General features: G+C 48.9%; 1 protein-coding gene across 13 annotated transcripts; it reads left to right on the forward strand.

Moving 5' to 3' along the window:
• Positions 1-629: 629 nt before the first annotated feature.
• On the forward strand, positions 630-20,125 carry ARSI (arylsulfatase family member I). 13 transcript variants are annotated; one of them, XR_005583362.1, is made up of 4 exons: positions 630-813; positions 937-1,063; positions 13,725-16,888; positions 19,167-20,125. XR_005583362.1 is itself a non-coding variant. In XM_039483329.1 (3 exons), the coding sequence occupies exons 1-2, from the start codon at positions 10,769-10,771 to the stop codon at positions 15,124-15,126; spliced, it is 1,722 nt and encodes a 573-aa protein (XP_039339263.1). In that variant the 5' UTR covers positions 10,549-10,768; the 3' UTR covers positions 15,127-15,163; positions 16,965-17,049. The 13 variants fall into 13 exon arrangements, 2 of the variants coding, with proteins under 2 accessions (XP_039339263.1, XP_039339262.1); XR_005583359.1 differs by having other exon boundaries at positions 630-782; positions 934-1,063; XR_005583361.1 differs by having other exon boundaries at positions 630-782.
• Positions 20,126-21,962: the final 1,837 nt, after the last annotated feature.

The raw sequence follows: 21,962 nt of genomic DNA on the forward strand, positions 1-21,962 counted from the left end.
ATATTAAATAGAGGAACTGTAGCTGATGGAATGAAATCTATCAAAGTGAAAGGAAGAGAGAAAACAAACCAGTGAAGGAATATTTATAAGTCATATAATGAAAGCAATTTGACGAGTAATTGAGACGTATCATCAGTGACCAAACATGGAAGAAAAATTCCTCAGCGTAGGAAAGGAAATATCTTTGATTTAGGTATTTTATTTTTTATTTTTTTAATGGCGGGGAAAGGAGAACTGCGGTGCTTTGATTCCGAGCGTGTCCAAGCCAAGTCCAACATGTGTTAGCAGGCGCTGTGGTTTACATTAGCAAAGTGCTATAATATTGCTCTACAGCTTTTAAGTGCATTTTTATGATGATGATGATGATTTTCAACTACACAAATGAGATGCATGTGGCACAGGGCTTCAAAAAGGCCCAGTGAGTTCCAGAAAGTCATCTAATGGCTGGAATGCTCGACAGAGTTGATTTCTCATATAGGGCAGATTGAAGCCATGCAGCGGGGACACAGACTGTGCTGTGACTCCACTCTGAGTAGAAAATGCATCACCTCCTATTGCCTCAGTGTCTGACATCACAGGGTGTTGCTGTAGCAATGATCATGATTGCAAAAGAGGAAGATCATGCGAACTTGCTCATTATTCTCCTCTGGCCCCAGCTCAATGAGAATGAGTCACTGTGGCCTGGAAACCTCTTACTTTTCCACAAACATACAAATTAGTCCTGAGCCATATAATTTTGTCAGACTTTTGATCAACCATTTTATGGTGGTTGCCATTAAAAAGTAAGCATTTACCCACAGCTACCATCTTCAGGTACCTGAGAAACCACCACACTTCCCTCCCTTGCTTTTACTTGGAGTAGAAAATCACATGGTCTAGAGGGCACCGCTGGATATTAACGGGAGGTAAATGGTGATTTTTTTTGTCATCTAGCAGTTGTCCAGTGAGGGAACAGAGACAATACCATGTGACTTAGGTGACCAATTGCAAGATAAATAAGGAATAATCAACATGAACAGGTCACAAACAACCTATAAGCTAAGACCAAGGGCTCGTCTACAAGGTGAGTTACTGGGTATTAAGCCAGGGTGTCAATCTACAGAGCACACTAAGCACAGTAACTTCTTGGGTGGACAAGCCCTGATTCATTAAGGGTCTGCTCCAAAGCTCACTGAAGTCAAAGGAGTGACTCCTGCTGAGTTCGGTGGGTAATAGATCCTAACCAAACACTGTTAGACAAATACTTACAAATAATGACTCCATTTGGAGAAACTGGAGTTGGTTCACAAAGGATGGGCTAAGCAGGAAAGGGGCTACGTTCGGAGTGACGATTACTTAAAACGAACACCTTGTCCATTCTAGGACAACTTGAGATTTGGCCCATTATTTACATCATTTTTAAAAGTCAAAGCTTTTTTTTTTTAAATCGCAAAATTGCTAACAAGAAATTTCTCTCTTTGAGTAAGAGCTTGTTGCCAAGTTTCCTCCTGGAGGGAGTTTTTTCAGCCAAGTTCTAAACCCTGTAAATCAGGGCTGATATCATGGAAATGCTGAGATGCCATTATCTACAGCAGCAAGCACAGGCCTTCACAGGGAAAGTTCCACACTGAACTTCTAAGAATTTCTAAGAATTCAGTACTCTTTTAGAGAGAGTCAAATAGAAATCTTTGTAATAATCTTGGGACCAATTGTGATATTGGGGGCCCTGCATAGCCACTGCTACCCTGGATTATGGGACTTTATACTGAAAATGTGCACAAAGCAAATAAGACGATTCAACTGAGCAGATGCCGGGTGTCAACTGAATGTGTTTTGGGGGGATGGTTGGCCAGCTGGAGATGACTTTTGACTTGCAATTACTGTGACAAACTGAAGCAAACTTCATTACCATGTTGCTCTGAGTCTCTGCTTGGGTTTTGCTCCAGTTGACAAGCTCCCACCACTCTCTGTACTGTTTTTTTTCTTTTCCAGACTAGGCTCTTTCATCAAAAGCCCAATAAAGAAAAAGAAAAATCAAACAGTGGCTAGGGAGAACGGAAGCCCTTAAACATCTAAGGCAAGGAGAGCAAAACACTCTACATTTCAGGCCTGGTCTAAACCCCGATGCCCTATTAGGTCAAAAGTCTTGCTATGAAGAAGGAGAAATGGGACTTATTAAACTCCTTTCATATTTTCAGTTGGGGGATGGGAGATTGGGGGGGGAGGGCACGGGGGTGGAGGAGGAGGAAAGGGAACCAGCAGCCCATGCAAACAGATTGTGCAATATTTTGCCCTGCACAGAGCTCCCATTGAAAAGCCCAGGAGTTCTGCTTTCAATAATCCTGCTGTTAATAATGCCCCATTGAGTGCCGAGAGAAAGGCAGGATTGAAATGCTAAGGGGCTAGGTCCCCAAGAAGGGTTTGAAAAAAAAAAAGCGGGGGTTGATTCTTGGTTTTAAACTCCACTGTGTGGCCCGTATGGCAAAGCCTCGCTGCAAAACATATGCAAAGCCTGTGTGTGTAACCCATGTGTCTTGGAGGTTTTATCAGTCAAAACACTAGTGTGCAGAGATTGGGGCCAGGGGGTGGTGGCAGCCAGTGCAGGAAGAACCTTGATTATTTTCATTCTTGCCCCAGGCCACGTAACAATTTAAAAAAAAAAAAAAAGAAAGCGAATTTTCAAATACTTGGTTAGAGAAACAGCTGAGCAAATGGGAGGCAGTGTGCCAAGTGCGGCCCTGCGGAGAGACCGCACCTAGAGCTAGGTCAAGATTCATCTCGGCACAATTAATACAGCAGCAGGAGGGCACCAAGCACGTGGCTTCTGTCTAGCTCACTAGGCTAAAAAATGTCACTTGGCTTTGTCTGAAACGTGGATCCTCACCCCCCACACCTCACCCCACCCTCCCGGCTTCTCCCAGTGTAGGATTTGCCTGCCCTCCACTTAAAGAACTTGACCCTGACTTAAAGGAAAGTCCAGATGTGCTCCTAAGGTTCCCGGTCTCAGTTGGGGATTTTAATAACATTACACCTGTAAAACTGGCATAATGCAGGGGCTAATCAGCTGCACTGGGCACAAGTGATGGCAGGTATAAATGTCAAGGAGACAGAGGACTGCTGTGGATAGTGATGGGAGGTATAACCAGAAGCAGTAGGAACACATGTTGGACAAAGTCAAGGAAAAAGCCAATACAGTTTTGCCTAAGGACTGCAGGATTGACCAGTAGTTTGTTTAGCCTCTCCTCATTCCTGCCAGCCTCTAAGGACCTTTGATAACCTTTGAATTCCCTCCAGTTTGTCTCAGTCTTCCTGGTATTGAGGTCTCCAATACTGAACACATTATTCCACCCACAGTCTCACTAGTGCCGCAGAGTCAGGGTCTATCATCACTCTGTCCTGTGATTAACTTTAGTGGGAGCTTGGAATGAGTAAAGATTGCAGGAGCTCATCCTAAATACGGACATCTTAATTGGCTAAGCAATCTCTAAAGCCTTAATCCAAAGCTCACTGAAGTCCATAAGAGTCTTTCTATTCTATTCAGATCAGGCCCTAATGGAGACCATAAGAAAAAGTGCCCACAAATGATGGCACTGGGGAAATAAGAAGGTGTTTTTGGAGTGGTATTGGAAGGCACAAATAGAAGTAATGAGAAGAAATTAAAGAAAGGATCACTAAAGATCAGGGGGAACTTTGTAAGAGTGCAGTCCCTGGTCTCTCCAGGGAAGCTGTGAAATTCCCCTCTCTTGAGATGCTTAAAATTAAATTGGACAAAGCACTACAAAACATACCGACACACAACATTCTCGCATTTGCAGGCAGGATGCAGTAGAAAGCCAAAAACAAAGTGGTTTTTTTTTTAACCTCTAAACTCTATGAGGAATAAATTGTCCACTGAGTGGCACTCACAGCTGGCAGAAACTCGCCTGATCCCGAAATGCCAACATTTCATTTGTTACTTCACCAGCTCAGGGGATGAGTGTTGCAATTACCCAAGGCCCGCATCTCCTCTGCGGCTGCATGGCCACCTGCCACTGCACCAGTGAGCCAGATCCTGGCCTTAGCAACAGCTGTGTGCAGAACCCACAACAGCTACATCTAACAACTGCTCCCAGGGCTGCTGCGTAGCTCCAATCCCTACCTCGCTCCAAGGACTTTGCCCTGCTCTACTGCCACTTGGGACAGCTGTACACTCGCGTAATGCGAGGGATGGCAAAGCCTGCCCAGTGCCCTGGAGATAAGGCCAGCTTCCTCTCCCGCTGAATGGGAATCAGGGAGAGTGAATGGGCCACAGAGTCCAAGACAGTGACCCTGGCTGTTTCAGAGAGAGAAAGCAGAAAGAAGACATGGGATAACTGAGCTAAAATGCCCCACCCAGATTGTGGGGAGAGCAGAAGGATCCCCCAGCGAGCCACACTGTCCTTACGGCAACCTGGATCCCAGCTCCCCCCACCCCCGCCTCCCACTGGAGGTGTGCAGCAGGATTGAGGGAGATAGAAGTAAGGCCTAGAGCCATTTTTCCCCCTGGCTACGCCAAGCATGAGCTGGCACCGCTCAGCATCAAGCCCCTTCTTATAACTGTCATTCATTATTCCTCCTTTCCCCCCATATTTTGCTGCTTCAACCTGCTTCCCCCACCAACTCCTACCTTCTCTTCATCCGCCCTTGGCTCCCTCCTGCACTCTTTCAAATAGGCCAGGGGGGGTCCTCTTTTTGCACTGGTTTCTCCACTTGTTACTAAGTTCAGCGTATCGATTCTTCCTCTTACCTCCCATTTTCTCGCCTTCTTACTCTTGCTCAGGGGAGACCCCATTTCACGCACTTCCCTCTCCAGATGGACACGTCTACCCTGCGCGTCCGTTGATGTCTAGAACCTTCAAAACTGACTCACTGCTGGTGTATTGATATTTATCTGGGATGAAACCCACACTGGAAATTAGATCCGGCCGGGGCTGTTCCTTCATAGCTGCTGACCAGTCAGAAGGCTGGATTCTATTACATCAGTCATAACAAGCATGACATCATCACAACACAGCCTCACTGGCTGAGCACAGATGGACGACAGGTCACTTGTTACCTAGCAACAACTGCCAGAGATGCAACATGAGGTCAGAGCCGAAACGTCCCACAAACCAGCCGAAGGAGTCCAGGCCGTTTTACTGATTGTCAGAAAGATAATGAATTCTGACCTGAATGGCTAGGACCCTCGGTGTTCCCCACACTCCATTGCTTCCTGTGGAAGTGATGTAGGCCCAGTGTGTCTGGAGAAACACCTCAAACCTTGACCTCTACAGTCATTATGTCTAAGCCTAAAATTGGTGAGTGTCTGGAGGAGTCCACGTGCATTACTGAGAAAGCTCCTCTAATTGTACGCACGGCAGCTCTGGACAATTAGGGGCCCTGGGGATTTGTCCCAGAGGTCGGCTCAGGCCTAGCACAGCTGTTATGGCCCACAGCCATGGCAATAGTCTTTGCTCCCCTCAGAGAAGGGGCTTGAAAGGCTTGAGAAGGGGCTTGAAAGCTCTGCAGCTACAACTTCACGTGGTGGCTGTCTACTATGGTAGCATGCTAAATTAAAGCACAAGGGGCAACAGAGGGTAGTCAGAGCCAGCCCATACCCCCACCCACATACCCTCCTGCCTTTCCTGGACCCAATCTTTTCTAGTGGTGGGGGGGCCCCCTCCCAGATAGATTGGTAAATCGAAGTTCTCTTGGGTCCTTGATCTCCAGGCAGCCAGGACTTGGATGTACAGCTCCATGCTTTCTGTGCTAAACCTGACACTGCATGGAGGAGTCTTGGCTCTCGGAAAATCTACATGTCCCTGGATCTCTCTAAGTCCTATTTGAGTCCCATCTAAACCAGCCCCCCCCCAGCACATCACTGCTTTCCCTCTCTGATACCATGTGTATTGAGCTCACCTGGCACCCAGAAGCAGAGGTATCTCATTATTTTGCCTGTGCTGGGGTTAAAGGCACGTTCTGTACTGCTTACAGTTGTGCAACTCTTCTTGTTTACACCCTCGGTATCCAGCAGGATGTGGTTATGCACAGACTTGCATCACTCCCTTCTATTCCATACCTGGCCCCCCTGCAACTCTGCCAGCCCACCTCAATCCTGACCTTGCTATTCTAGTACTTCCCTTCCCTACCCCCAAAGCCTTGTCAATGTGCCTCAGTCCTGACATCCTCCAGACTGCTCCAGCCTAATCTCCCTGCTCCTCCTCCTGGTCCCTCTCCCTCTTTCCCTTCCAACTTGGTCTGGCACTGCTGCTCAGACAGCACAGAGAAATCAAACTTTGCCAAGTCTGCTGCCTGCTGGTATTTTTGCTCTCCGGTTGAGGATGATAATCTGGTTTAGGGGGATGCTGATAAGTAGTTTAGTCACAAAATGTGCCGTATCTTAAAATTGTTCCAATCATTGTTTACAACCCGTGTCTTATGAATTCTAAATATGACAGCCTTCTAAAACCCAAACTGTCCCTCTTCAACAAAGAAAATAAGCAAGAAGAAAAAATAGACACGATTTGTGTAGGACCTATAAAAATACGTGGTGTCTGTGCAGCAGCAGGTAACTTAAAAAATACCATTCCCAGAGCAATTTTGATGTGATCAGTGGTACCAGGGCACAGACAACGAAGAACATTAAGAATCTCCTGTTAATGTCAAGTTCTGTTATAAACAAAGGGAATAAAAAGCATTGTTTTTAAATGGTAAAAGACAAAATCAGAAGGAGAAAGCCCAGTATGTTCATGTTTCTAGGAGACATTTACCAAAACCAACTACTAGTTATTATTTAGAAAGTGCTGGGATTAGACTTGGAAATGACTCACTGCCTCTGGCCTGAGGGTCTCAGAGTGTTTTACAAACATTAACGTGCTTCCTGGGAGGTTCGGAAGGAATCCCTGTTTTTATGGATGGATCAAAGGAGGCACAGAGAAGTTAAGTGACATGCCTGTGATTAAGCAACAATTTGTGGCAGAATAAGAAACAGATCCCGAGAATCCTGGCTTCCTCCCTCTTTCCTACCCACTACATCACACCACCATGCTTCCCTACGTATGCATGAATCTTTGCCAATGTGAAAAGACACAAGGCTGCTGTCCAGAAGATAGATCCATTTATCTAATCTCTGTATCTATTTTTGGTTTTTCTATAGCACCCATCACCTTAGTCTCTACTAAATGGATGGTAACAGCTAATGTGCACCAACATATGTAGATATAACCATATAGTGTCCTGGGTAATGTGCAGAGTTCCAGGGCAGGGATTGAGTTGACTTCCACCCCTTCCTTTAAATGTTGTGTACTTGGGAAGACAGGTGGAAAACTCCCTGGGGTACCGGTGGTTCTCTAATTCTTTTTGCCATCACAATCCCAGGGACACATCCTCTTCCTCTTCCACTCTCAGTCTATCGGTGACATCTCCCATCCTGGAAACGGCACTGTCAAAAGCACCCACATCCGATAGGAACCGTTGCATTTTCTTCCACGTCCCCAACCTCCTCTAAGAGAGAAGCATTTTGTAGCCTGATGAATCTTTCTTCTCACTTCTCTGGGGCTGCGCCTGGGATCTTCATGGGGAAGAGTTACAAACTCCGGCTCGGGGACTGTGAGGGAACTAGACAAGCTTTAAGGTGTCAGGGGAGCCACAGTTCCAGTCACAGCTTCTCACAACTGGAGGAGACAGTGAGACGGCAAGAGAGGGGAGTAGTGCTGAATAAACTCACCCAGCTGTTTGACTGAGTCAACAGAACTACAAGAGCCTCACAGGGGGACTTGTCCAAGAAACTGAACTGAAGCTCCTGCCCCTGCGGTCCTAAAGACCGACGGCTCCCTCGAAAGTGCAGCTGCCCCATTTTGCTTGTCAGCCGAGCCCAGTGGCTCTCAGCCTTTGCAGACAGCTGTCCCTCTTTCCGTTGTCTGATTTGTCTCGCGTACCCCCAAGTTTCACCTCGCTTAAAAACGACTTGCTTACAAAAATCCGACCTAAAAATACAAAAGTATCACAGCCCACGATTACTGAAAAGTGGCCGCCTTTCTCATCATTACCGTATAATTATAAAATAAATCAATTGGAACATACATATTGTTCTGACATTTCAGTGGATAGTATAAAGAGCAGTATCTAAGTGTTTGTCTATATGAAATTATAGTGTGTACTGATTTCACTAGTGCTTTTATTGTAGCCTGTTGTAAAACTAGGTAAATCTCTAGAGGAGTTGATGTACCCCCCCTGGAAGACCTCTGTGCACCCCCAGGGGTACGCGTAGTTGAGAACCACAGGTCTAGGGGATGAAACTAGTGAATGGGATCTCAAGCAGGAGATGAGCCCACTGCCCAGCCCACGTTGTCACATGTCACATTTTTTCTTTTAGTGAGGTGCGAAGGAGATTAGAGTACACTCCCAAATCCCCCGTTAAAGATAGGGAAAGCGGAGAGGGAAATGTCTGGGGCCTGATTCTGATCTAACTTGCCCCAGGTGAAATCAGGAGTCATTCCACTCAAGTCGCTGGGATAAACTGGAGTAAGTGAAATCAGAATATCTCATCATTGTGCATGTACATACATATAGATAATTGATGCTGTCAGTGTCAGAGAATTTGAGACAATTACCACCTCCTTAGAGCCTGAGAAATCTGCGGTGCAGCCTCCTCTCTGCTGCGTGAATGACAACCCAGGTGCCTGGAATGAACATTTGACTTTTCCAGGGCCCTGGGGCTCTCACTAGGCTATCGCAAATACGTGCAACTGTTTTTTATTAGAACGACATATTCTGAATGTGAGGTTTTCCCATTTCAAGCCAAATCCTGCTCATTAAAGTCAAGAGGAGAAGACTCATGTGAGTAAAGTGAGCACGACTGGGCATCACTGGACTTGGTGATAGGATGTAGCAAGAAAATGGCCCTTTTCATTGACATACACCAGCACCATTGGCACTTGAGTAGCTATTGAAACAATGACGGGTATTGCTAAAACTGCTTTGAACTATTCTATATTCAGATCTATAGGGGAGCCACATCTATATATCTACACCTACATGGGAGCAACACCTATATATCTACATTGACATCTACAGGAAGGGTTATATAGTACTGTGCCTCGGACACCAAACTAATTCTTGGGGACTGCTATAATGCAGACCATTTAAGTACCTATGTTGGAAGAGACCTCGATTCTATTAGAAATCCTACCCCTCACTTGCCATGCGACCTTGGACAAGACAGTTCACTGCTCTCTGCCTCAGTTTCCCCATTTGTAAAATGGGAATAATAATGCTAACTCAACTTTGGAAAGTGCTTTAAGAGCTACAGTTGAAGAGTCCTGAGTACCATTAGATAGTCCTGTGTTATTAATTATCCAAGATTCTATAACTAATCATTGTCATTTCCCCTTAACAGGGGATCTTTCAACTATTATTTATTTATTTGTATTACTGTAGCACTGAGGGTGGGCTCCACTGTTTATCCACCACTATTCCAGGCCTACCGCTGCCACCAGCTCTTTATATCATCTGGACACTTCTCTGCAAGGGCGAGAAAGGGAAAGTGGTGGGGGAAGGTTTTTCTGCAATCTCAGGAATTTGGCCTGCAGTGACTCTAGAAGAACATATTTGTCTGGCTGGGGGTCGTGGTGAGGAATGCCAGACAGGCCTACCAGGAGCCTTGATGCATCTGGAGGGTGAAGCATCCTGTTTAAAACCTTCAGGTTCAGAAAAATGAAAATGCCTCCAGGAATGTGGGCAAGAAACCTCTGCGTGCTGGTCCTGGAATTAGTTCCCTGCACACATCAGAGAAGGAGACAGCCACGCTGCAGCTGTAAAGCAGGGGAACAGAACCAGTGTTAGGACCCTGCAGGGCTCTGGGCTTCCCAGCTTTTTTCCCTGAAGTCAGTGAAAGAACTGGGAGGGGCTGACGCTCAGGCTCCCCTTAAACCTGGCTGCTTAGCCTGTCTCCTGGGCAGATGTTACAACTTTCTGCCTTCTCCTCCAGTCTGTTCAGGAGGGAACTTTCTCTCTTTTCCCCTCTGGCTCTGCTCTCATCACTTGGTTTGCAGTCTGAGCAAAGCTAAGCAGGGAGCTTCCAGAGCTCTTTGTCCAGTTTTGAAAAACTTCAGGGATTCTTGAGGGAGCTAATTTGGAAGAAGCAGAAGGGAGGAAAGGAAAAACAAAAGAAAACAAAGGAAGGAAGAAAGGAGAATAATGGTGATCTGGTCTTGCCAAGAAATCATTTCAGTGCAAACTGTGAAGAAGGGAGAACCTGGCTCATCACCGTGGGGTGAGGAAGAGGACTCAGCAGCTGTGGGCTTGAACTTTGGCTCTATCTTCCACTGGAGTTTACATAAAAATAACATCTTCTGCTGAGGCAGGGCTCAATGAGCCATTTGGCTAGCCTGGCGTTCAAACAGCTGAACGGGACAAGAATCCAGCTTGGTCTCTAGCCGGGTTTGTGTGGTTGTATTAAAATCGAGACATTGCAGCACTTTTGGAAACTTAATAACATCACAGAGGAAATTAACTTTATGGTGCATGTGTCTTTGACTGTTTCAGCTTGAAGATTATTTTCTTTTTTACTGAAAACAGCTCTATAGCACTGGTGGATTTCATTGCTTTTTTTTTTTTTAAGAGAGAGTTGTTTCTATAAAACTTGCCAAAGGATTTGAAAGAACAAACCCTAGGTTGGGAGGGTAGATTGTGATTTATTTTGGAGGAGGAGGAAGAGATCTCCTATTCCTCTTTCTCAGTGGAAGATGCTTGGATAATAACCTCCCTTAGAAGTCTGAATGCTTGGTCCAGCATGGCTGTCTATGCTCTCACAGGTTTCTCGCTAGTCAGCCTGCTTAGTTTTGGCTATTTGTCCTGGGATTGGATGAAACCCAGCTTGGTAACGGATGTTTCCATGGACCCAATGGAGAAATCACTCCCTCCTGCCTTTTCCAAGCCACCTCACATCATCTTCATTCTGACTGATGACCAGGGGTACCATGATATTGGGTACCATGACTCAGACATACAGACACCAATGCTAGACAGGCTAGCAGCAGAAGGAGTTAAACTGGAGAATTATTACATCCAGCCCATCTGTACCCCATCAAGGAGCCAACTTATAACGGGCAGGTAAGACAACAACTGCACCTGTCACTGTCCTGGGAAACTTAACAGTTTCTTCCCTTCTCTTCTGACCAGTGAACCCCAGCTTACTGAGGGCAGGCGAAATAATAGGTGTTTATGGGATAGCCCTATGGAAAATACCCAAGTAGTAAAACCTTGAGGCTCTCTTAGGAAGAATCCCTTGGAAAAGAATTGTTTGGTGTATTGTGTAATAAATTGCTTGAAACTTTACACTGTAGACTCCATGGGGCAGGGATCTCGAACCAAACTGAGCCCTATGTAAGCAGATACAACTCCCATTGAAGTCAAATGATATTATGCCAGGCAGGGGCGGCTCTATGGTTTTTGCCGCCCCAAGCACGGCAGTCAGGCGGCTTTTGGCAGCTCACCTGCGGGCCGTCCGCTGGTCACGGAGATTCGTCGGCATGCCTGCGGGAGGTCCGATGGTGCCGCGCGTTCAGCATCCCTGCCACCGAATTACCGCTGAAGCCGCGGGACCGGCGGACCTCCCGCAAACATGCCGCCGAATCTCCGTGACCAGCCCGCAGCTGAGCCGCTCTCACAGCAACCAGCAGGCCACCCACCCCCGGCTTGCCGCCCCAGGCACGCGCTTGCTGCGCTGGTGCCTGGAGCCGCCCCTGATGCCAGGGCTAAATGTGGCCAATTGGTGGTTCAGTGGTTAGGGTGCTAGCCTAGAACTTGGGAGAGAGAGATTCATGCCCCTGCTCCGCCATGGACTTGTGTGACCTTGGGCAAGTCATTTAGTGTCTTTGTGTCTCCGTTTCCCACCTGTAGAATGGGGACAGAAGCCCTGCCCTGCACCACAGGGGTGTGTGAGGATAAATTATAAAGCTCCTGAGGTGTTCAGACACTATGAGAATGTGGGTCCTGATAAGTACTTAAAGAGCTATAGCATGATCTAGGCCAGGGGTTCTCAATCTTTTTCTTTCTGAGTCCCCCCGACCCCACAACATGCTCTAAAAACGCCACGGCCCACCTGTGCCACAACAACTGGTTTTCTGCATATAAAAGCCTGGGTCAGCATTAGGGGGTAGCAAGCAGGGCAATCTCCTGGGGCCCCATGCCAGAGAGGCCTCTGCAAAGCTAATTTGCCCAGGCTTCAGCTTCAGCCCCAGGTGGCAGGGCTCAGGGAACCTGGGCTTCAGCTTTCTGCCCTGAGCCTCAGCGAGTCTAATGCCGGCCCTGCTTGGCGACCCCCCTGAAACCTGCTTGCAGCTCCCCAGGAGGCCCCGGACCCCTGGTTGAGAACCATTGATCTAGGAGACCAGGCATCAGGCGGGAGTCAGGAAGCCTGGGGATCTATTCCTGACTTGCTGTATGAATGCTGGGCAAAAAGTTTTAAAGGCGCCTTCAGGTAGGCAACCAAAATCACTGTCTGTTTTTGACAGTCGTAGCCTGTGCCTGTGCCGCAGGCTTCCCATCTGTAAAGCGGCTCAAATAGTGCATGGCCATGTCTGCAGAGCCCTTGGAAACTGATGGCCATAACACAAATTAATAACCACCTTAAAAGGGAGAACGTCCAGCTCCTCCATCAGACCCCCAAAATGGAGGGTGACAGCTGCAACCTTTGCAAACACCTGGGAAAGAAAGAGCTGGTATCTGCATGGCCATGGTGTTAACATGATTGTCCTTGTGGCTGTGCATTATATGATCCTTTCTTCCCTTTACACCAACTCATGGGGTCACACGGTGGCATCATCCATGTGGTGTTTGCTTTGACCATGGGGCTATAGGAGGCTTTCCTCTCATAGTAGTAATAACAATACTTGACATGTTTTTAGCGCTTTTCCTACTTTCTTGGCTTTAGAACCATTAAGTGATGGATTCTCACAATGCCACTGTGAGGGAGGTATGTACAACCACCTCTAAGTCCATAGTCTTCTCCTGTAGAGGGTGCAGGCTGAGTCTCTGTAGTGACTGTAGATGCATCTTGTGGTGGTGGCGAATGGCTGCGTGTCTCTAGGGTATGCTGCATGTCCATAGGAAAACTATGACAGTGCTTGGAGATCAGTGTTCATTGTATGAAGCCTGCCTCATCTCAGTCCCTTGGTGCTAGGGATCTGGATAGAACAGATGCCACCTGAGTGCCACTAGAAGAGAGAAACCACCTGAATTTGGGAATGGGAGGAAGGAAGCTAATATTCCCAGGACAGACTTAGTCACCCTATGGACACACAGCAAACTGCTAGATTGTGCAAGCCTTACTCATCTTGTTGAGCCCTTGCTCACTCGAGTAGCCCCACTGTCCTCAATGGGATGACTCATGCAACACAAATAAGGGTTGCACAATCTAGCTTTTTACAGGAGAGCAGCCCAATGACCATCCTGCACTGCTGGCTTCAGAGGCATTTGCTGAACTGATTTTGCCCATAGTTTGTTCCTGTAGGGTACATAAGGGTCTTCCTGCTTCCCAAACGATAGTGGATGCAATGGATTTGGATAGAGCAACTTGGACAGGAGTGTGTGGTTGGGACAGCTGTCAAATAGGGGTCCACCATGTCAAACCTAGTGCAAGGTGTTTCCTTTCCCAGGCACATGGGCAGGCTCCACTGAGGAATGGCTCAGAGCTTTTCCAGATCAGAACTAATTTCTCTTTTTGTTTTTCTTCATTCCCCTTGCAGGTACCAGATCCACACGGGCCTTCAGCACTCCATCATCCGGCCCCGGCAGCCCAACTGCCTGCCCCTGGATCAGGTCACGCTGCCCCAAAAGCTGCAGGAAGCCGGCTACTCGACGCACATGGTGGGCAAGTGGCACCTTGGCTTCTACAAAAAGGAATGCCTGCCCACCCGCCGAGGCTTCGACACCTTTCTGGGCTCCCTGACGGGCAATGTGGATTACTACACCTACGACAACTGCGATGGACCCGGCGTCTGTGGCTATGATCTGCACGAAGGGGAGAACGTAGCGTGGGACCAGAGTGGGAAGTACTCAACCTTCCTCTATGCCCAGCGAGTGAGCAAGATCCTGGCCACCCATAACCCCAAGGAGCCCATCTTTATCTATGTGGCGTTCCAAGCCGTGCACACGCCCCTGCAGTCCCCCAAAGAGTACATCTACCGCTACCGCTCCATGGGCAACGTGGCTCGGCGCAAATACGCCGCGATGGTGACGTGTATGGACGAGGCCGTGAGGAACATCACCTGGGCACTCAAGAAGTTTGGTTACTATGACAACAGCGTGATCGTGTTCTCCACAGACAACGGCGGGCAGACATTTTCCGGGGGAAGCAACTGGCCTCTGCGAGGCCGCAAAGGGACCTACTGGGAAGGCGGGGTCCGCGGCATTGGCTTTGTCCACAGCCCCCTGATCAAACGCAAGCGCCGGACCAGCTGGGCCCTGGTCCACATCACAGACTGGTACCCTACGCTGGTGACCCTGGCAGGGGGCAACGTGTCTGAAGCCGAGGGCCTGGATGGGTACAACGTGTGGCCGGCCATCAGTGAGGGCAAGGAGTCCCCGCGCACCGAAATCCTACACAACATCGACCCCCTCTACAACCACGCCAAGCACGGCTCCCTGGAGGGCGGCTTTGGCATATGGAACACAGCTGTGCAGGCCTCCATACGGGTGAGGGAATGGAAGCTGCTGACTGGTGACCCTGGCTACAGCGACTGGATCCCGCCTCAGATGTTGACCAACTTCCCAGGGAGCTGGTGGAACCTGGAGCGGCTGACGGACAGCGTGCGCAAATCCGTCTGGCTCTTCAACATCACGGCCGACCCCTACGAGCGCGATGACCTGTCAGACCAGCGCCCGGACGTGGTCAGGGCTCTCTTGAAGAGGCTGGCCCATTACAACCGGACTGCGATCCCGGTTAGGTACCCGGCCGAGAACCCCCGGGCCCACCCGGACTTCAACGGTGGTGCCTGGGGGCCATGGGCCAGTGAGGAGGAAGCGGAGGATTGGGAGGGAGGGGGTGGGCTGCTGAGAAATAAAAACAAGAAGAAGAAGTGTAAGATCTGCAAGCTGCGCTCCTTTTTCCGGAAGCTGAACACCAGGCTGATGTCAAACCGCATCTGATGGGGCTGCCGCAGAGCTCCAGATGCAGCTGCTCAAGGTGGATGTTCCAAATGGCCAGGACAATGGGAGGGAGAGAGGCAGATGGCCACAGAGACAGCAGCGCCCTCTCACTTTCCCTTGTCCCAGTGGACACATGCACCGGGCCAGCCACGCACAACAGCCTCCAGATGTCTTTTCCTCCGGTCTCCCCGAGATTGAGCAACCGGTAGGGATAGCCATCCGGTCTGCCTGGAGCAGGTGTCCAGGTTAGGGTGGCCGAGGGAGAGTGACGGGGGTCCTGCAATCCTGTTGAGTGGATGTTACATCGGTCGCAGGTTGTCGAACTGTCCAGCCCGTTCCAGTGCAAAAGAATGAAACTTGTCTTAAGCGATCAACCCAGGGACCAGTTCAAACGCCCCATCCTAGGAGCAAAGCTTTAAACGCAGCTCAAACCCAGGGTACTTGAAGCTGCATGGGGATGTCTTCATGTGGTTCATATGAGGACGGCTGGCCTGCTGAAGGCTGCTTCAGGACAGTTTTCCCTGGTTGTATCTCTATAAAATGTGCTGTCACCTTATGGAATCCTAGTGAGTGTGCCACATCATGCGCCCCTGCTCTGGGAAAACAGCCTAGGGTGACCAGACAGCAAGTGTGAAAAATCAGGACGGGGGTGGGGAGTAATAGGAGCCTATATAAGAAAAAGATCCCAAAATCGGGACTGTCCCTATAAAATCGGGACATCTGGTCACCCTAAAACAGCCTGTGCGTCCTCACTCAGCTCCGGCCACAGCTTTTTCCTGCTGAAGACTTTACGGCAGGTGGTAGCGCGGAGAAGGCGAGGGGACTTATTTTTATGTTGAAGGTCCCTGGCTCAGAGACTAGGCAGAGTCTGGGACAGCAAGAGAATACTATCCCTAATGGACACAAAGGCAAACAGACTGTATATAGGCCTGGATCAGAGTAGCCCTGAGGTGTATTGGAGACACGTTTGCACTGAGAACTTGTGGGGCGTTAGCTGTTTCAATATAAAGCAACCCCAGTTTACACTCATCTATTGTACAGACTCATGCATGTACCACACACGTGGACATGTATGTGTGGACTCACTTACACGCCCCCCCCCAACCACAATGGGTTTGAAAGAAGGCAGCTCCCTGATTCTCAGCTTCCAGGGGTGTCCTCTGCGAGATAGTCACCCCCTGCCCCACCTTTGCAGGGACAGCGACACAGCAGAGCAGCTTGCCTCATGGCCTTGCTACCATGTTGATGCCAGCTCTGGAACAGAGGACCAGGTCTCTCGGACACTTGCTCTGCGCGGTCTGTTTTCCAGGGTGTGCATGGATTCCCAGGGGATCCACAAGGAGCTGGTGGCAAACGCAGTGCAGCTTGGCGCCGGGGATGTAAGGAGGGATCAGCGTGTAGTAACACCTTGCTGGGCTGCAAACCGCCGGCGTCTCTTTTGTTTGTTCCCGGAGCAGTTCCTTACTCAACACACTCCGATGATGTGTTTGCAACAAACAGGCACCCACTGCTTCCCTGGCTGCCGAGTGAGTCTCCATGATTGCTCAGTCCTGCCAGCAAGGAGGGGACACCATACCACCCTCCTTCCTTGGGAATTTAACTGAGGAGATCATCCGAGGCCAGTCCTCTCTGAGCGCGACAGGGTGCAAATCGCTGGTCCTCCACTTCTGCTTCCTTTTACTGCTGACCTTTCTGTGGCGTGTGTGTGAGAGAGTGTGTGCCCGTGTGTGCCACGGAGGGGGGCTGGCCAGGAAGAAAGAGGGTAAATGGCTTTAAAAGCATTTTTAACATGTGGCGCATTTACATTTACACAATGCATTTTACATTTCTCCCCACAGGTTTCTCTTGGTGCAGCGTGTGTAGGCGACGGCCCTGCTGTGAATTTTGAAAATAGTTATTTTTGTCTCTGGAAAATGAGGCCTGTTAGGACTTGTCAGCTTTTGGATGAGCAGTGTGGGCCTTTTTTTTTTTTTTTGCAAAATAACATTCATTTTAAATCTGTCACTGAAGGATGTGACAACTGGCAGCATTTTCACTGACTACCTTCCAGAGTGCTTTCCCGTTGTCTCCGTATGTATGTGTGAGGAAAGAGACAGAGACAAGGCTGGGGAGGGGAGAGGAATACAATGACATTTGTATTTTTTTTATTATTATTTAGATTATTTGGAGGATTGTGATTTTATATAGAAAAAGGGGGGGAAAAACCTCAACAGCAAGAGAAAGAGAAATGGGAGGCCATGTTACCCTAGAGATGGGCAAAAATGGGAGCTTTCGCATTACCCACAAGCAGGGCATGAATCGATCCTCCTGTCTATACGGTAACCATCACTGCACTATGGCCCTGATCCTGCAAGTTGTTCCGTGTGAACACCCTCCCGGAGTTCAGTAGGGCTCAGCGTGGGCTCCAGGGCCTGGCCAGGTGGAACAGTTTGCAGGCTTAGAGCACAGTGCAGAGTCTCCTATCAAACCCACAGATAGAGGTGGTCGTTTCTCTCTCCTCATCCCTTGGTTGAGATCTGGGTCCTGTTGAGCTGCGCTCTGCTCCATTTGGGAGGGAAGAATTCTGACCCTGGGAACGGGTTCCAGTTTTGGGTCGTCTCTGTGTCAAATGGTGGTGGGCGAAACTGGCATCAGAACTGGTTTTCCAAAACCAAAGCCAGCAGTGGTGGCTGAGATTGGAGTTCAGTTTATTCAGCTCTGCCCCCACTCCACCCAGGGTAGAGCGAGGTGCAAATCAATAGTTCTAGCTTTGTCCCCTCTCCCTGGTACATTGGCAGGGTTACGACCAGTTACAAAGCAGCCACATAGAGCCACTTACCATAACAGACCTAAAATCGCCTACCAGCTCTGATGACCCCGGGGAGAGACTATGTTTTCTAACAAGCCACTTATAACGATCATCACAGCAACAGAGTAGAGCATTCCATCCCCTTATGCATCTTGCTTCATTTAATGAATAAGTAAGAGAGATTTCACTTATGGCCCCCATTTAGCAGAGCACTTCAGCAGGTGCTTAACTTTAAGCATGCGCTTAAGTGTGTCTGTATTCAGGCAAACACATAATCACATAAGTAAATGCTTTGCTGAATAAGGACGGATTTAAGTACATGCTTAAAGTTAAATATATTTTAAACACTTTGCTGAATCAGGGCCTATGGGAAGAATCCAGAGAGAGCAAGAGAAAAGGTGAAAAAGAGCTAATATAAAGATCAGACGCAGAATCAAAGCAAAGGGGGATGCGATGCGAAGACAAATAATTGTAGATCATTTGAGAAAACAGCTTCAATGGGAAGCTGGACATGGGCAACTGTTATAACCAAATTAGCGACTGGGGGTCTGTGGTGTGACAAGAGTTGGTCATAAAATTTTCTCTGAAATTTTTTAACCAAATTTTGTCATTTTTTCAAAAATGGAAATTTCCATGAAAACTTGATTTTTTTTCCAATTTTTCCATGTTTGGATGATTTTCTTTGTTTTGTTTCAAATGTTTTTCCTTTCTTTTCCATTGCCAATTGGAGTGGTCGGTCTAATGCAAAGCTTTTGAAAATGATTCTGAAACAGAAAACTCATTTTAGGCAATTTTCATTTTTTGGAAAGAACAAAAAAGTCGAACCAAAACGTCCATGGAAAAATTTGAAAGGCAAAAAGTGAGTTCATTTCAAAACCCAATGAAATGAATGAAACTTTATTGGAAAGCTTTTTAAAGCCTTGTAACATTTTTGGTAATGGTTGGTTAGCTCTAGTGGTGACTTCACAATGATTGCATGTGCCATCTCTGAGCATGCTTAATTCCAAGAGCCCAAATCTGAGGGGCATGAGAGAAAGGGGCAACTGGTTCTGGGAATGGGAATATTGGCTCCCGGTGACAGCAGCTGGTGCAAGCTACATCGTATTTTCTAAGTGTTTCTCCATTTCGAGCCAGTGACCACTTTGTCCTGCCTTCTCAGCAAATCCTCTGTCACTCCCAGAGATGCACTGGGGTTCCATCCCTGTACTGAGACACGCTGGCTCAGTTTCCTTGCTCGGTGCTCTGCTTCCAGGTGCGATGGGACAGGCCAGTGCAAACTGCTGGAGGACAGCTCAGCGGAAACAAAACAACCCACAAAAACCACGGGAAGAAAGGAGGGGTCTCAGCCTGAAAAAATAGGCCCCTGGACTGCTTTGGCTGAAAGGTGAGGCCCTCCTTGTCATACTCCACCTCCTCCCCTGTCTGGCTCTAGCTCTAAGAAAGTCCGTGGGTGAGATTTAGCTAAGCCCACAGCCGCTCTACTTCTGCTTTGTCAATAGTGGCCATGAGGAGCTGCCCACACGCCAAGGAGATCTGTTTGCACAGATATGCTGCGATCACTCTCTTGTAAAGCTGCAGAAGCCAAAGTATATTTAAAACATCAAGCCCTAGGAGCCGAGTGACAGCCAGGTTCCCACGGAGGAAGCCGGTCAGTGAGCAGCGTCTCGGCAGGCACCAGCTTTGGCACAGGAGGACTAGAGTGCTGGGAAGGGAGAGCTCAGCATTACGGCATCTGCCTCTCCTTGGCCAAGTCTCCCTCTCCTCGTTGACGTTCCCGCCGAGACCCAGCAGCATCGGGCTCCTTTTTGGACTGGCTGTTCTCTCCGTCACTGAAGCGGGGATTTGGAAGGCTGCAAAGATGAGATGCGGGAGGCAGCTGTCTCTAAGCACTGCTCCTTTCTCCCCCTCTTCCGCCCCATAAAGGCCACTTGGTTGGGAAATTGCAAGGAAGTTAGAGAGGACTTAGCAAAATACAGGGTTTCAAAGCAAAATGGGCCTGTTTGTTCCTCATGACAGTTACCCCCAGCATTCCCCAGGATTCACTGCAGCAGCCAAGTCTCCTATTGGTCCTTAGCATTAGTGGTGGTGATGCTGTCGCTGTTGTTTGCCATGTCTGGAATTGCCAGTGTTGCTAGCATCCTTTGTCTCCAGCTGGGCCCAGCCACCTACCCCCCGCTGTCTCTTACTCATTCGCCTCCATTTTGTTCTAGGATGCCGTCAGTTGATTAATAAAGTATTAATATAATGCAGCTTGTGGTTATGTTCTGGGATGGCAAGGATGAGGAGGACTGCGTGAGCGACCTTGGCCTTTCCTCAGACACACTTGTCACTCCTTCATTAATTCCCCTCTCTGGGTTTCCTGTCCAATGGGAGCAGTGCAAGGGGACAGATGGATGGCCCTGGGGTGGCCTCTCTTCATCCACGGGGCAAGGGGAGCAGCAGCGTGAGCAATAGCACCTTGCTGCATGCGTCTACTCTGCTCAGGCCTGCCTTGCAGGGGCTGACCTCCAGGGGGGAGAGGACACACCGACCTCCATTTCAAATCAGTGCTCAGCCTGGGCGGAGGCTGCTGAAATGGGGGCCAGGGTGGGCTACTGGTGGGATGGCTTTGGGGATGTGTCCCCTAGGAAGTGAACTGAGTCCACCACACTCACGTCACATAAGGGACATGTACACTGCAGCTGGAGGATCAATTCCCAGCTCGGGTCGAGGGACACAGGCTAGCTCTGATCAAGCTACATGCTAAATACAGCGCTGTGGCCACAGCCACATGGGCAGCAGCTCTGGCTGGTTGCCTCAGTACGTACCTAGGCTCTCAGACGGGGCTGTACGCGGGTGGCTGGGCTGTACGCGGGTGGCTAGGCTGAGCTGCTGTCTGCACTCTACCGCCATGCTGCTATTTTAGGGCGATCAGAGCTAGCGCGTGTACGTCCCAGCTGTTGTGCAGAGGTGCCCCGTGACGCCATGAAGCAGCTAACATGCCTTTGGTCTCCTATGGGTCTGCATCAGCCCCATCCCCTTGCAACCCATATAAGCCTGTATCAGTCCCTCCTTCTGCACCACTTCTAGGCATTGTCTACCTGATTACAGGTTGCCTGTGGGCTCCAGAATTCACATCCCATGCTGCTCGGCCAGAAACCTGGGAACATCAGGCTGGAGCACGAAGGGAAAGGAAGGAAGTATGGGGTATTCAAAAGGGGATGCACGGGTTGGAAACAAATCACCTCCTCCATGCCCGTAGCCTCACTCTACTAGGCTTCATGGTCTCTAATGCTTCTGAACATGTCTCCATTGCCCGATTCATCACACAGGCGTAAGGCCTCCAGCACTCAGCCTCCTGCCCTCACCCCCCTCTGTCATAGCCTCAGCCTCCAGCCCCCGGACGCCCAGCACAGGGTGTGGACACTGGGATAGTGGCTGGAATTCCAGATACAGGCTGGGTGTCAAGTATCAAAAGGGGAGTGCTAGATCATTTGCCTAACTTCCCCTCCCACCTTTCCCTGGTGTGGTTAGTCAATGCAGTGCAGCTTGTCTTTTGAGGGGAGGGCAGAGGGACTGAGAAGTGTCTAGGGTGGCAGCCAGCAGCTCCTCCTTTGTCTGGGTAATAATAATGTCCAATAATATTGCTTTATGTTTAGTGCTTACACAGAGCTCTCCATACCGGAGTTTCAAAGCACTTTCCATATTAAAGCATTACATCTCACAATCCCCGGTGAGGGAGGTAAGTGTCCTTATCCCCATTTTACAGATGGGGAAACTGAGGCACAGTGAGGCAAAATGACTTGCCCAAGGTCTCTGAGTGAGCCAGCGGCACAGCCAGAACCTGCTGCAGTTACACACTCTAGATGTTCCCCTACAGTGCTCCAAAATGTACCAGCTGCTCAGACTCACCCTTCCTTGCTGCCTGCTACCATAACAAAGGCCTCCATGTTCCTGACTTCCCTCCCTGCTTACGACTGGCAAAGTGAGGGCCAAGTGAATGCAAAATGCTAGCAATTCAGAGTGGTAGCGTTTCACGCCTTCTGTGCACCGGTGTACGGGAGTGCAC

The sequence above is a fragment of the Mauremys reevesii genome, linkage group 8, assembly GCF_016161935.1.
Source record: "Mauremys reevesii isolate NIE-2019 linkage group 8, ASM1616193v1, whole genome shotgun sequence".
In the NCBI taxonomy this organism is placed as follows: Eukaryota; Metazoa; Chordata; order Testudines; family Geoemydidae; genus Mauremys; species Mauremys reevesii.